This window comes from Sturnira hondurensis, unplaced genomic scaffold (assembly GCF_014824575.4).
Source record: "Sturnira hondurensis isolate 20B ecotype Veracruz unplaced genomic scaffold, ASM1482457v3 Scaffold0001721, whole genome shotgun sequence".
Taxonomy (NCBI): domain Eukaryota; kingdom Metazoa; phylum Chordata; class Mammalia; order Chiroptera; family Phyllostomidae; genus Sturnira; species Sturnira hondurensis.
The window spans coordinates 1397791-1412838 of NW_028074352.1; the positions used below are offsets into that span (position 1 = coordinate 1397791).

Sequence of the window (15048 nt, forward strand, 5' to 3'; positions counted from 1 at the left end):
CGAATCCCACTCCCCTCTCACAATCCTCCCTGACCCCCAACACACACAGCTGCAAATTGTGAGACTCCAACATTTCCCCAGATATCATTAAACCACCAGAAAAATTACTTCCTGTAGAAACAACAAGCAAGTTACCATGTAAATAGTTATATTAGTTATTTTCCATGTGATTAAAATATAAGATTCTGTTATTTCTTTGGGCACCTAGAAAGTCCATTCACTGTCTGAAGTGGTTTACTTTGATCCATGTCCTTGGTCAGTCAAATCAAAATGGGAGGTTCCTGTTTATATGTGGAGTTCTGTGTATCTAACCTTTGATTCTGTGGGACCAATGGCCAGTATGTTCTAATGGAAACAAATCTCCCAACCCTTATCTAGCATTAAGCTGTTCACCTTGTCATGTCTATCTTGAAACAAGACCTAACTTGCACTTGCCTGTTATTCTGCATGATTGGACTTCCGAGACTATCACCGATGATGAGAATTGTCCTGTAAGGGACTTAAAGCACACACGCATTCACACATACCTCGCCCTCACAGTTCCAGGTCAACCCTGGAAGGTAAAGTCATGTGTCCAGTTTCTCTATAAGATTTTAGTAGTGAGAACTAGAAGCCAGTCTAATGGATCAGTGTGATCTCAGTGATGTTTAATAAGGGTTTGCAATTATTGAATTCATTTCTGTGTTCTTTTTTATTTCCCCTGTTTTTCTTCATTTTCAAAATGTCAGTGGAACAAGAGGGAGAATGGGGAGAATTTTGGCTTTTTTTTTTTACTCTTTAGAAGTGGATACTGAGTCAATACATTGTAATTTCTGTTTCTTATGAATTATTAAAAAAACAAAGTACATCTGCTTCCCTTAACATAAAACCAAGTCTAAAATCAGACACTGCTGGAGTCTGCCAGTTGACCGTGGTTGCTGTGCTGCTCATTGTCCTCGATTCCGTGTCTGGACAGTAGCTCTGAGACAGCTGACATGGCTTCATAGTGTGATCCTACTGCGCCAGGGAATAAATAAGAAATGAGGAATGGCCTGCTCTCTCACTCTGGGTAACGAGTGTGTAATGTGTATGTCATCAGGTAGGAGGTTGTGTTTTCATTTGGGATTGGTTTCTTCTAAAAACGACCACTTCTGTTTGGGGGTACAATTCAGTTGTCTGCAATTCAGTCAGTTTCCTCAAGTGTATAAAATCAGTGAAGGGGAAAAATCATTTTATGGGAGCATTGTGGGTGACTAGAATAGGGTTAAATATCCTTGGTTAATTTATCAGAATTTTTAATTAGTTTAATTATTACCTAAGAGAGAAGGGAATGGCAGCCAACCTTAATATCTCAAACTCCTTGATGAATTAAAAATACAAGATTTTGTGGCTTGATAAGGAAGTCACTGAACCGGTGTTAATTTAGCTAGAAGTATCTGAACAATGTAAAGGAATAGCCCTTCTATTTCTATAAATAAAACATTTTATTTAACAAATTAAGTATTAGAAAATATGGAATATGAACATATCTATTCTTTTGAGTTAACACAATTTATTCTTTTATTTATAAGGAAAGCAGAAACCAAAGCCTTTTGTTATCTCTGTCATAATTTCTATTCTGATTTAAACCACACATCTTTACTCTCTTGAATAAAAAAAAGTTTAACAATGGTCAAGTAAAGGTATCTGAAAAGACCCACAATATTGAGAAAGGAAATTGCATTCCACAATATTACGCGTGGAGAGAAGGTCAGAAGGAATTATTGGTGCACACCAGGTACCAATAAAATGTTACTAGATATTTGTGTAACTTTAACTCCTTTGACAGTGAGGAAAAGAAAGGAGTCTTGAAAACTACCTTTCTTGTAGCTACTTAGGTAACAACCAACTGAAAAGGATATTCCGTTTGCTTAATGACTTCATTGGGTTGTACTCAAGGTGGCAGGTTTTGACATCACCAATTCTTCAGTGTGTTTTGTGTTGTCACATGCCTTTTCTTCAAGGGTTTTGAAAGGCATGCCTGGAAGATATCTGCCAAGTAGTGGATCACATTGAAAATCCTACTGCCTCAGATCACATTGCTCAGGGGACCACTGTACAGTGTCAAGTCATCTCTCTTAGCTGCAGATAATTCCTTCCGCTCAACCTTTTAGTTCAGTGTGTTCTGATCTAAGAAACAGGTTGTAGAAATGTGCATTTCTCAAACACATGAAATTTGATGATAGGCACCAATGAGAGTCAGATGCTCCTGTGGAATTTCCCACCGTCTCTATGTCACATATATTTTGCTTTAAAGAAATGCTTATCCTGGTATGAAGCTTAACATAAAATAAGTCTGAAATACAATTTAGAAAATTCAAGTTTCCTTCCATGGAGTGGATGACTTCACATTCTTGTCACTGAACTTCGGGTATGGTCATTCCCGGGATTTTGTCTGGAATCCTTTGACTCAATAGACCAGATTATTTGTAAAGTAAAAACACTGCAAAATGTTATTCATTTAAAATAATTCTCCACAATCTTACTGCAAAAGGGTCTCACACATAATCTGCCTACTATAAATACTTTTACATTCACATTTGTGAAAATATTGCCTGAAAAATTATGTACTAAATCAACTTTTATAATCCAAATATATTTTACATGCACAAAGGGAACTAGTAATATTAAAGTATTTCTTTTGTAAAAGAAAGACTTCTGAAAAGCAATTGCTCTTTTCTTAATATATTGCAAACTTCTATTTGGTGCAAATCAAGCTCTGAATTTCTACTTTAGAAGAAGATTGCTCTGAATTTCTGCCTTAATTTCTGAGCTACTTAGTACATTCATTCACTTCAAAAACACATTGAACATCAATCTATGTTCTAGGTAGGAGATAATATAACACAGTCCTTATCCTTAAAATTTTAGAGTAAAGAATCTTTGAGTTTAAAAATAACTGGTTAAATACTATATCTCATTTAGTTTCCTTTAAAATAATGATGTGTTCCAATTAGTGGTATAACTTAGATGAGTCCATTTTTATTATTCCCTTAAATCACTGAAACAAATCTTCTTTCAATGTTATCATGTTGTCTAATTATATGTAAGTACACTTAATGAATTAATATAATTTTGGCTATTTTGTATGACATTGGAGATAAAACCATTTTTACAAGGTATTTTTAAAAATAGTATGGACATGAAAAATACAAGTAGGACTGCTTAAATCAATGAGGAAATATATGTATTTTTACTATTGTTCTTTTAATTAAAAGGTAGAGTGTTTTCTTTTGGTCTCTTTTAAACAAATGTTAGTCCACAGATTAAGGGAGAACTTTGTTAACACACTGAGACCTCAACAATGACTTAGGATATCTGTATCATAGAAAAAATAAGTAAAAATTTAGAGGCTAAAAAATGATAACAACAGCAAAATAGCATAGATGATTTTCTGCACTACATTAACTTTATTTTTGATATGTTTCTTCTGAGAGCTATTGGGCCTGGGTACTGAGTTCGAAGCTCATATTTCTAGCATGACAACCTCCAAAACAGCAAAGGACATCACAATGGACACTGGAGTCTCTCTGCAGTGACTGTCATATTAAACAAAATCTATGACATTTATTCAGTCTGTAGGGGGTGACTGGAACTCTAAAATAAGTAGAAGTTGTTTATTATTTTCTATTAAAAGATCCACTTCAGAAAATCCTTGAACATGTGAACCAGAAATTTGACATTAAGCTGTGCACATTCACTCAGGCCACAAATTGATTCATGCCACAAATATTGATTATTTCAATCTTTCAAAAACTGTTCTATGCACATATCGTGATGAATTCAGACAACTTTCTGGCCTTTGTATATCCTACCTTCTAATGGGGGAGCAAACTAATGGGAAGGACTAAGAAGACAAAGCAGTTAAAAAGAAATGATGTGATAAGGGCTGCTACTTAGACAAGGACAGGGCAGGCTTCTCAGAAGAGGTGATATTTGAGCAGAGACCCAAATTAAGTAAAGGAGTGAGCCGTATCAGTGTCCAAGGAAGAGGATTTTGGACTGAGGGAAAGGTGAGAGCAAGGGCTCTGGGGCAAGAGCTCACTCGTACATAAGAGTGGCAAAGAGTCTTGTGGATGAAGCAGAATGAAAAAGAGAAGGTATGATAGGAGGAGAAATTGGAGAGGGAGCAGGGGTCAGAGCATGGCAAGACTGTGGGGTTTTGTTCTAAATGAAAAGATGATGAATAGATGAGAGAAGAAAAGTAATATAATCTAAATTTTCTTTTAAAAGGGTCTCTCTGGCTGCTGAGTGAAGAGAAGATATTAGGAAGAAAAATAAGAATGGCCACAAAGATCCGGAGTAGGGTGAGATGGTCCAGAAAGGGGTGATGGGCTTGAACTAGGAAGTGGAGGTGCCAGGAAAGGGTTAGATTAAAAATCTAATTAAGGATATATTGTGAAGGACAAGATTTGCCAGTGGACTGGTATGTGATAGGGAAGAAAGAGATCAGGGATGACAGACTTATTTATACAAATACACCATGAGGCGAATGATAGTGCATCTGACAGCATAGTGAACAGTGGACTAGGAGCTGATTCAGGAAGAAAATCATGCTTTTTTGAGGAAATGTCAGTTGGAGATGTTTATTAGATATACAAGTGATATAGCAGGAGCATCTACTAAACTAGAATTAGAAAATAAAGGTGAGAAGAATCAGCTTATAGTGCTATTTAAAACCATGAGAGTATATGAAGCTACCAGGGAACTGATAAGACAAGTCCAAAAGGGAAGCACCTCTCACTCCAACATATAGAAGTCAGAAAACAGGAGGGCATTCTAAGGAATGTCCAGTCAGGTAGAGAAAAACCAGGAAGCAGTGCTGTCCTGGAAGCCAGGCGAAGACAGCATTTCCCAAATGAGGAGTGGGCAAATGGAACAGTGTTGCTGCGTGGCCTAGTGAGATGGAGACGGACAGTGGGCTATAGCACTTGATTCTGTGAAGGTCATTGCCGACCTTGACCAGAGCACTGTCTCTGCAGTCACGAGCAAGAAAACGTGACTTGAATGCGTTCAAGAGAACATGTGAGTTGAGGAATTAGAAATAAGGACAATTAATTCTTTTCCTAAAAGGTGAAGCCGAAGACTGATGTGGAAATTAGAAATAAATATGAGATGATTAGAATATATATGTAAAAAGCTCTTACAGCATGGGTATATGTTGATGGGACTGATGATAGAAAGAAAAAAATGGTAACATGAGAGAGAAAGAATACTTATTTGAAGGAAAAATGTGCTTGAAAAGGCCAGAGGGATGGGCTCTGGTACATGAGCAGAGCAGCTGGGCTGGTTGGGGCAGGCTGCACAGGGGTTGGGGCAGGAGGCAAGGCAGTGTGCATAGGACAGGTGTAGGTAGTTTGGGTAGATATGATGAGGGACTGGAAGAATATACTCTTCTGATATTTTGTTCTCAGTAAAGAAAGAAGTTTTTCTGATGAGCATGAGGAGGGGAAGGGTTTATGTAGGTTTGAGAAGTGCAAAATGGCCCTTGGAAAATGTGAGCCATATTTATATAAATACAATGTGAGACAAGTCGACATGGTGGTCTTTTGCTCTCTGGCCATATTTAGCTTCTTAGGTTCAGGTTAGGAGTAAACAGACATTAAATTTAGCCAGAGTTGAGTTTTTATTCTTCTTTTAAGAAGAGTGCAGTGGTGGAAGAGAAGATGAAGGGGGGTGAGAACAGAAGCAGGATAATTTGAATGAAGAACCACAGACACTAAGCTGGCCAAGGAGGAAAGCAATGACATGAAGGGATGATAGTGGAAACCCAGCAAAGTCGGTTGGTGGCTTGGAGATGCTTTGGAGTGCACAAAAGTTGTTGGAATGATGATGCTAAAGGGATTGACCTGGAGAAAGAAGAGGTGATGATGATCGGAGAATGGGGACTTGAAATGGAAATTTTGGTGCTGATGCAGTTGTTGGTAATGACACAGTGTAGGGGAAACCATGGACATGCGTGGCTAATATTTGGACAGAAATAGAGCCAGATTCTCAGAAATAAGCAGGTCAAGGAGCTGAGTGACCAAGTTGGTGGATGGTGTGTGAGTAGTGGTGGGGGAAAATAGTTCAGTAGGTGCTAAAATATTCAGTCATGGGGCACATGCTTCCAAAATGGTTAGGAGGGTGGGTGGAAAAGCAAAATCTGGACATTGCAAAGATCAGAGCAAGATGTACCTCTCCTTCAGGCTAGTGAGATGCAGGTTGTGGGAGGGAAAAACAGCCATCCTTGAGTAAGCTGCAAGGAGAGTGACGTTGTCAGGAAGTAACTGTGTCAAAGAGAGATTTAGGGGTTGGTGATGACAGTTATGAGATCTAGAAAATATAATGGAAAGGTGGGAGAAATGGTGAGGGGATCAGAGTTTGAAGCAAATGAGAAGATACGCTGAATGATATGGGGACAAGCATATCAGTGAAGGCAAAGGACACAGGAGTTTGGGCTGTTTTGGCAATAGGTACTCAAGGATGAGGTAATGGTGGCCCAACCTTGGGGGTTCCCTTGGTGTGGTACTTAATCTGTTCTAAGGAATCATGAGGAGGTGGGGGAATGTGTGTTCCAGAGAGAGGACTGGGACAAATGTGATGTTTTCAAAAAACAGGGAGTACACTGAGAGAGTCCATCAGAGCTCAGAGAAAACTTCACTCAAAGCAAATGGTGCCAATTTGACTGCTCAGTCAGGCAACTCAGTATTCTGTTACTGTACTCTTTACTTGAGAAAGGCAACCCTCTCTAGGATAGGCTGAAGCAGCTATAAACAGTGCAATAGTACACAGTCCATAAATAGTGTCATTAAGCCTTGGTCCTGAGCTGCAAATGATGCATTAAAAACACACTTTTTGTGAGTTAAACTTTCTACAGTAGGTTCAGATTTTGCCTTCTTAAGGAACTGTTATTTTTCTAATTCACTTTGCAACAGAGGGCCTTAGCTGGGAAGTTCTAACTTTCAACTAATTTCCCACTTGCACAGTTGAGAAGACCATGAGGAGCATTATAACCCAGCATTATAACACTTGGGAGCCACAATTCCAACATTCTTTTCCTATGGTTTGCAAGTTCAAACAACGCAAAAAGTGTCCAGCTCTTGTTGTTTACTTTGAGTTAAACAGGGCATTAAACAGTACAAGCCACTGGTAGAAGTGCATTGTGTGTTTTCAAGTCTTACGAGGTGAGGATAAGTTGTTCTGCATAGTACCACCTCGATGGAGCAGACTTAATAGGTCAATTTTATTTCATTGAAAAGGCTCCCTAGGGTCTGCACCAAAGGCACTTTGCACACGCTGTTCCATGCACTAGGGAGGCCCTGACTCCACGTGGCCACCTGTGTGGTAATGTTCTACTCACCCTTCAGGGCTCACATCACAGTCATGACTCTGCACTGCCTTTTCTAGCCTCATTTTTGTGATCTCTTACTTTCACAGTCATTCATCTTCTGTGGTAATTAGTATTGTAAACTAGGTACCCCTGAGCACCTAGCCTAATGCTGGCCTGGCATGTGGAGGATTTCAATAAATACCAACAGTGGTGCTGATGTGAGGCCAGACATGTTCACTGGTCCATATCCTTAGACACTTTCATTATATTTCACCTAGTACTTTCAGTGCCCAAAATTGTCTTTGGTGTCACATGGATATAGTTAATATAAAGTTTGTATTACTGGTAGTTCTTTACACATTTCTCTCATGTCATAGATATAATTGTATGATCTCAGAGTAGGAAGGATGCTTCGGCTTGCCTCCTGCTTGCCATCAAGCTCTAGCAGGACCTGGGCAAAAATAAAATGAGAGTTCCTGGGGCAGGGACACAATTAAACCTTCTGCTGATGAGTGTGCTAGCCTTTCAGTGCTGGCCAAATTCCTGAAGCCAGAGCCCTGCTATATTCTTTAGAAACTTAAACACTCTTCCCATAGACGCAATTTGAAGGCTGACAACTACCACTTAACTGCACGCTTATTATGTGCCAGATACTGTGCTAAACACATCACTTATTCAATGCTCAAAAAAAATCCAGTGAGGAAGAGACACTATTCTTACTATTATTTTATTTAAAAAAACAAATTAGGGTTTATAAATAGCACTACACGGAATGTCTTAAATTCATGTAGCTACAAAGTAGCAGAGCTGGGATTTGAATCCAGGGTCTGAATCCCAAAGCTCATGTGTGTTCCCTTCTATGATGCTGCTCTGAGCAGGGTGCAGCTCTGCAATGGGAGGAACACTGGGGTTCCTGGGAGGCATCACCACCTGTAATATTCTCCTGATTTCCAAGGGGAGAGAATTATACCAGTGATTTGAACTATCCTATCTTGGAACGATCTAATTTTTTTTAAAGGAGGCCTCAGTTTTTGAATAAACAAAAATAAATGGGAATAAGTATTGAAATTCCACTTGGAGTTTTTAGTCATTTCATAATAAAATTGCATATAAAATTTATGCTTCAGTTGACCTCATGTGCTAGCTAATTCCATTTTAAATGTCCTCTAAAGGCTACCCAGCCATATAGTTTGACTAGTAAAACCAATATTATAGACTCAATGCTTGTAAGCAAATAAATCCATTCTTCCGAGCTCCTAATTTAAGAATTATTGTACTTAACAATAATAGAGTTTTAAAGAAGTGTATATGAGGTAAAGTAAATGAATTCTTGATACTACCTAAATATTTATTTCTAATTTACTCTTGTTAATTTGTAGTGCATAGTTTCTAGACTTTTAGCTTAATTAACAGAAGAGCTAATAGACATGCAGATGGACAATCTGCTCACAGTAGCCATTGATTAGATGTCATCATCACCAAAATCAATAATTAAAATTAATAACAGCATCCCTCATCATATTTGCTCTCTAAATTTATTGCTAAGTGGAATAAATGGCATAAAGGATTTAAGACCAATAAAATACAACCTGATGTGTTCAGAAGCTCCAGTGATCAAGTGGCAGGCACTGGAGTAGGCACCTTTAAATATTACAACACCCCTACTTTGCAGAGGTTAACTCCACTTTACTGATGAAAAAAACTGAGGTTCACAGAGGTTCAGTGACTGGTCGTTGCTGTGCATCTTGCCTAAGGCATGCTGAGATTCCTATCCAGCCTGGCTGTCAGTTTTCTGTGATTTTCATTTCACCATATTGCTTCCTAAAGTGCTTATTTGGTGAAGAAAATAAGCAGATGTGGGAAGAGCTAAAAGAGATATATGCCAATTGGGAGCAAAGAAGGTAACCAGCTGCAATGAGATCCTAGGAAGCTTCATACGGGAGCTGACTTTTGATTTGGCTCTAAAAATACATGGTTTGAGTGGGTCAGATTGAAGGGAGACAGTGGAGATGGACACAGCAACAGAAGGTGGAACATTCCAGAGGCACGCGATGGCACGGCAGGTGTGGGGGAAGTGGGAAAAATTAGAATGAACCTGCAGATCAGCCTCTTACACACCGTGTGAAGGGCTTTACCCTGTGGGTGAGTGAGTCATCATCCAATGTGACTGGCAAGGCCAGGGCATGGTCGCATGGAAGCTTGCAAAGGTGAAAGAAGAGGAATGATACTGGAAAAAAAAGTGAGTAGGTGAGACACTTTCATCAAAAGATGAGAAGCTGATCAAAGATGGGTGGAATAGACAGTCCTAAGTGAGTGAAGTTAAAGGTGAAGAAGAGAGCAGAGAAAGTAAGAGTTGACGTTGACAGACTCCTTCCTGTGTACCCAGCCTCATTTCAGCTTTCCTGTGTATTCCTTCCTGCTGCGCTCAGCCTTAACACCAGCTGCCTCACTGAGACCACATAAAACGTCTATGAGAAGAGTACTTTTATTATTTCCATTCTACAGATTAACAAAATGGTGCCTGGAAGATTAACAGCCAGCAAATTGTAGAAAATGCGAAGCAGGCAGTTTGCATACATTTTGTTTTTCACTATTACATCAGGTAGCCCCCAGATGAGCCTAAGGTTGGGTTAACTAAGACAGGGACTGGGAAAAGATAAAGAGAGCTATGAGATCAACTTTGCACATTTTGAGTTTGAATTTCTCATAGGATGTCCAGGTGGGGGCATCTGGTTAAAGAATTGGGAGGATGGAGAAAAGGGAATGAAAGATAAAAAAGGCATCGCTGTGTGGACAGTGGCTGACCCAGAAGGCCCGCCTGCACTTGACCCTTGAAAGAATGTGCATAGAGGCAGCACAGTGACAACAACGAATGCTGCCAGGATTCCTCCCCCCTTGGAAAAAATAAATACACACAACACACAAATCCCATACACTCAAGTAGTATTTATTTCTGATTATGCCTTCAATGACTTTGTTTTCATGTGAGAAAGATTTACTTGCTTGCCTCCTTAAAAGCATTATTGTACTGATGTGTAAAGGAATCTTCTCCCAAAACTCTAGCTCCTGAGAAACCTGAGCTTCTCTAGGAAGTTATCTTTACTAATGTTCACAATTTATCAAAATTGGACCTTTGAGCATTCACATCTTAAAATTATTGTGAATGACTATGTTTCCAACGGGGGAGAATACTGTAAAAATTAGAAGCGAGATTGTTAGTTTGTTTCTTCTGTATTTCCTCCTTCTGGCCCCTGTTCCCTCCATCACCTCTCTCTTGCCGCAAACAGCTTCTGCCCGCTGTCACTCTGGGAGAATCCCAGACGACCACAGAATAGTCAGCCTGAGAGAAAAATGGCACTCTATGGCATACACCCTGTGGTTTAACCGAGAGGGATGCAGGACGACTGTTTGGCTGCTGCCATCCCAGAGTGCAGTTATCTGGGGCCAGGAGAGGTCTGAGTGGTGGGCAGGCAGGTGCTCACAAAATGGCATTGCGGGTGCGTGGCCAGTGGCTGGGCAAGCGTTACTTCCCAGCTTCCTCATGGCAGGGTGGATTTCTCATGCACCCAGGCTGCAGTTACAGAGACTCAGTCTAGAAGGGTAAGTCAAGGCATGCATGACTGGTTAAATGCTCTTCTTCCCCACTCTTCCCCCACTAAGGTTCATCCTGCACAGACCTGGGGCTCAGAAAAGGGGCTTTGTTACAGGGTCCAAACTTTGTTGTGTCAAATCATCTCACAAAGAAAACTGAGCAGAATCTAGGGAAGAACTTAAGGAATAGTTCAAAGCTTCCTGGTGAGACTACTGTATTTTATAAAATTATTTACATTTCTCTTTTTGGTCATTGGTAAGGTCTATTGGCACAAACAGCACAGCCACCAAGTATTCTTCTGATTTTAATAACTCATATATATTTATATATTTTCATATATCTGCGTATCTTCATTTCCTCAGCAAAAAAGGAAATAAAAATATTGATCTATAAAATAAGCTGATGATAACACAATGCCAAAAATAGCTTATGTTAAGTGCAAGGGGTGAAGCTTGAAAGCAAGCTAAATTGCAACAACATATTGATTTAACATTTTAAATACAAGACTTGCAATAAAATAATTCTTGAGATAGGCTTCTCATTTTTAGTTTACTTTTTAAAAACTACTCTATATACACATATCCAGTTGTAACACTTGACAGTAGCCTATGTCATGGTATAGGGCATGGTATAACTTTGGTACACATTGCAGATATGGGTGGGTAATGTCTGTAAATGATATCCCTTCACCAGTTAGAGCACTGTACAGCCAGGTGACCAGCCACCTGGTCCCATGTAATATTCCCACAGGAGTCCCCAGAGTCCTTCCCAGACCCACCAGAGACAGTGGGAGAAAGCAGGCTCACTGAATCCATATTGTGTTTCCTCTCTCGGTTCTCCTGGGTTCCACTGTCAGCTCCCCAAATGTGGAAAAGAACTGCTCCATTTCTTTCTGAAGCATGTCATTTCTTTTCTCAGCATCTTCTTTTGCACGCTCTGCATTTCGCATTTTGATTTCTATCATTGTGAACTTTTTCCTTTCCTGATCCAGTTCATCGTGGAGGCTCATCATTTCTGTTTCCAAAGTCAAGTTTCGCTGTTCTAAGCTACAAAGGGTAGGGGAGGGAACAAAGAAGACAGAGATCTTATTCACTTGCAATGTGAGGGACTACAAGTATTTTCTAAGCTGCATGGTTTAGGAAATTGGAATGAGTCCTGTCCATTCAGTGAAGTTTTTGTTTTTGTTTGTTTGTTTTTACTATTTGCTAAGATGTTTTACTATCATTTGAACAAGAAGACCCCACAACTTCTCTTAGAAGCACTTAGCTGTCACTGATAGTGGATGTGTAAGTGCCAGCATAGAGCAGCCCGAGAACCATGTCATGTAGCACAGAATGGAAGAGGTGAGAGGCAGCCAAAACCATGAAACTTCCTGAATCATTAAATGTAAATTGAACTTTGCTAAAAAAAAAAAAAAATGGAGGGAGCCTAGTAAAGTTGGAAGAAAAGGGAGCAATCACATTTGCTTTCCATCAGAAGAAAAATAATGATAGTGCAAATGTCATTGTTGATAAAGTCCACTACTAAGAATGAACTTCTCTGAGACATTAGGAGTCCCATGTTTTAAAAGTGGTGCTAAAAGCAGCTACCTTACATGGACAAGAGTGGTAGCAGTTATATGTGGGTAATAGGTAATCCACCTGACATTTTGTGACAATGGAGTCTACCCAAATAACTTGCTGCTATCTGTAATTCTCACTACTTTCCAAGTTAATATATCTTAGAATCTGTAGATTTATAGTTCTATAGATTGATAGCTATATACATGTGGATGTACTTTATAATTTTAGATAGGTTCCTTAAAAATGGATTTTTCTCCATAATCACTAAGTTAAAAAACATAATTTGCAGTTGTTTTTCAAAGAGGAGTATTACATAATTGTTTATTATAAGATGAATCTTGATAATAGGTAACTTTTTTTTCTTTAACCCCTCCCCTAAAGTTTTAATCTCTTTTCTTCTGAACTAAGATCCTCAGGGTATGTTTGAAGTTACCATACCACTGAAATTTGAAAGGCTGATCTGATTATTTTAATACCAATTTTCAAACTTAAAGCCTCAATTATTTTTTTGTTTTGAAATAAGTCCTACATGTTGATATTTCATCCAGATAATAATAATAACACAAAATAACACTTTTTTCTGAAAGTAACTAAGATTAAAAAATATTCTCTATCATTTTGGATTTTTTGGAATAGTCTGTGAAGAATAGGGGTTAGCTCTTCCTTAAAAGCTTTGTAGAATTCTCCTGTGAAACCATCTGGTCCAGGGCTTTTGTGTGATGAGAGTTTTTTGATTACTGCTTCAATTTCATTTGCTGTTATTGGTCTGTTCAGGCTTTCTACTTTTTCTTCATTGAGTTTTGGAAGATTATATTTTTCTAGAAATTTGTCCATTTGTAGAAAAATATAATCTTCCATCCTAATTCCAAAACCAGATAGAGACACAACAAAGAAAGAAAACTTTAGGCCAATATTGCTGATGAACATAGATGCTAAAATCCTCAATAAAATATTGGCAAATCGCATCCAACTATACATCAAAAAGATCATACAACATGACCAAGTGGGATTCATCCGGGGATGTAAGGATGGTTCAATATCCGCAAATCAGTAAATGTAATACACCACATAAACAAAAGCAAATAGAAAAACCAAATGGTCATATCAATAGATGTGAAAAAAGCTTTTGATAGGGTACAACACCCATTTATGATAAAGGTACTCAGCAAAGTGGGAATAGAGGGAGCATTCCTCAATATAAGAAAGGCCATATATGAAAGACCTGCAGCCAACATCATACTCATTGGGCAAAAATTAAAAGCTTTTCCACTAAGATCAGGAACAAGACAAGGTGGCCACTTACACCACTTCTATTTAATATAGTATTAGAAGTTTTAGCCTCAGCGACTAGGCAAGAAATGGAAATAAAAGGCATTCAAATTGGAAAGGAGGAAACAAAGCTGTCATTGTTTGCAGATGACATGATAGTGTACATGGAGAAGCCTATAGCCTCTACCAAAAAACTGCTCTAACTAATAAACAAATTTGGCAAAACAGTAGGATACAAAGTCAATATCCAGAAATCAAAGGCATTTTTGTATACTAACAATGAATCAGCAGAAGCAGAAATCAAGAAAAAAATCCCATTCGATATAGCAAAAAGAAAAATAAAATATCTGGGAATAAATCTAACCAAGGAGGTTAAAGACCTGTATGCAGAAAATTACACAACACTGAAGACAGAAATCAAGGAAGACACAAACAAATGGAGACGTATACCGTGTTCATGGATTGGAAGAATTAACATCATCAAAATGTCCATACTACCCAAAGCAATTTACAGATTCAATGCAATACCTATTAAAGTACCAATGGCATATTTCACAGACATAGAACAAACACTTCAAAAATTTATATGGAACCATAAAAGACCCCGAATAGCAGCTGCAATGTTAAGAAAGAAGAACAAAGTAGGAGGGATCACAATACCTGATATCAAACTGTATTACAAGGCCACTGTAATCAAAACAGCCTGGTACTGGCATAAAAACAGGCACATAGACCAATGGAACAGAATAGAGAGCCCAGAAATAAACCCAAATCTCTACAGTCAATTAATATTCGACAAAGGGGGCAGTATCATAAAATGGGGTAAAGATAGCCTCTTCAACAAATGGTGTTGGGAGAACTGGACAGCTACATGCAAAAAAATGAAACTCGAGCACCAACTTACATCATACACCAAAATAAATTCAAGGTGGATAAAAGACTTAAATATAAGCCATGACACCATTAAAGTCCTAGAGGAGAACATTGGCAGGAAAATCTCAGATATTTCACGCAGCAACATTTTTACTGATATGTCCCCTAGAGCAAGGACTATAAAGGAAAGAATAAACAAATGGGATCTCATCAAAATAAAAAGCTTCTGCGCAGCTAAAGAAAACAGCATTAAAATAAAAAGACAACCAACTGTATGGGAAAACATATTTGCCAATGATACCTCAGACAAAGGTTTAATCTCCAAAATATACAAAGAACTCACACGACTTCACTCTAAGAAGACAACTAACCCAATTAAAAAATGGGGAAAGGACTTGAACAGACACTTCTGCAAGGAGGAC

The 15048-nt window shown here is 38.5% G+C and overlaps 1 protein-coding gene across 5 annotated transcripts in view; it reads right to left on the reverse strand.

The window, feature by feature from the left end:
* Positions 1–8580: 8580 nt before the first annotated feature.
* The window catches only part of ARHGAP24 (Rho GTPase activating protein 24), a 516933-nt gene continuing 510465 nt past the window's right edge, over positions 8581–15048 (reverse strand). For 4 of the 5 annotated variants that reach the window (XM_037030752.1, XM_037030769.1, XM_037030761.1 and 1 more), the window contains one exon: positions 8581–11968. In XM_037030752.1, coding sequence (XP_036886647.1) covers positions 11725–11968 — 244 coding nt within the window. In that variant the 3' untranslated portion in view covers positions 8581–11724. The remainder of the gene's footprint in view (positions 11969–15048) is intronic. The other variant, XM_037030776.1, reaches the window with a different exon arrangement.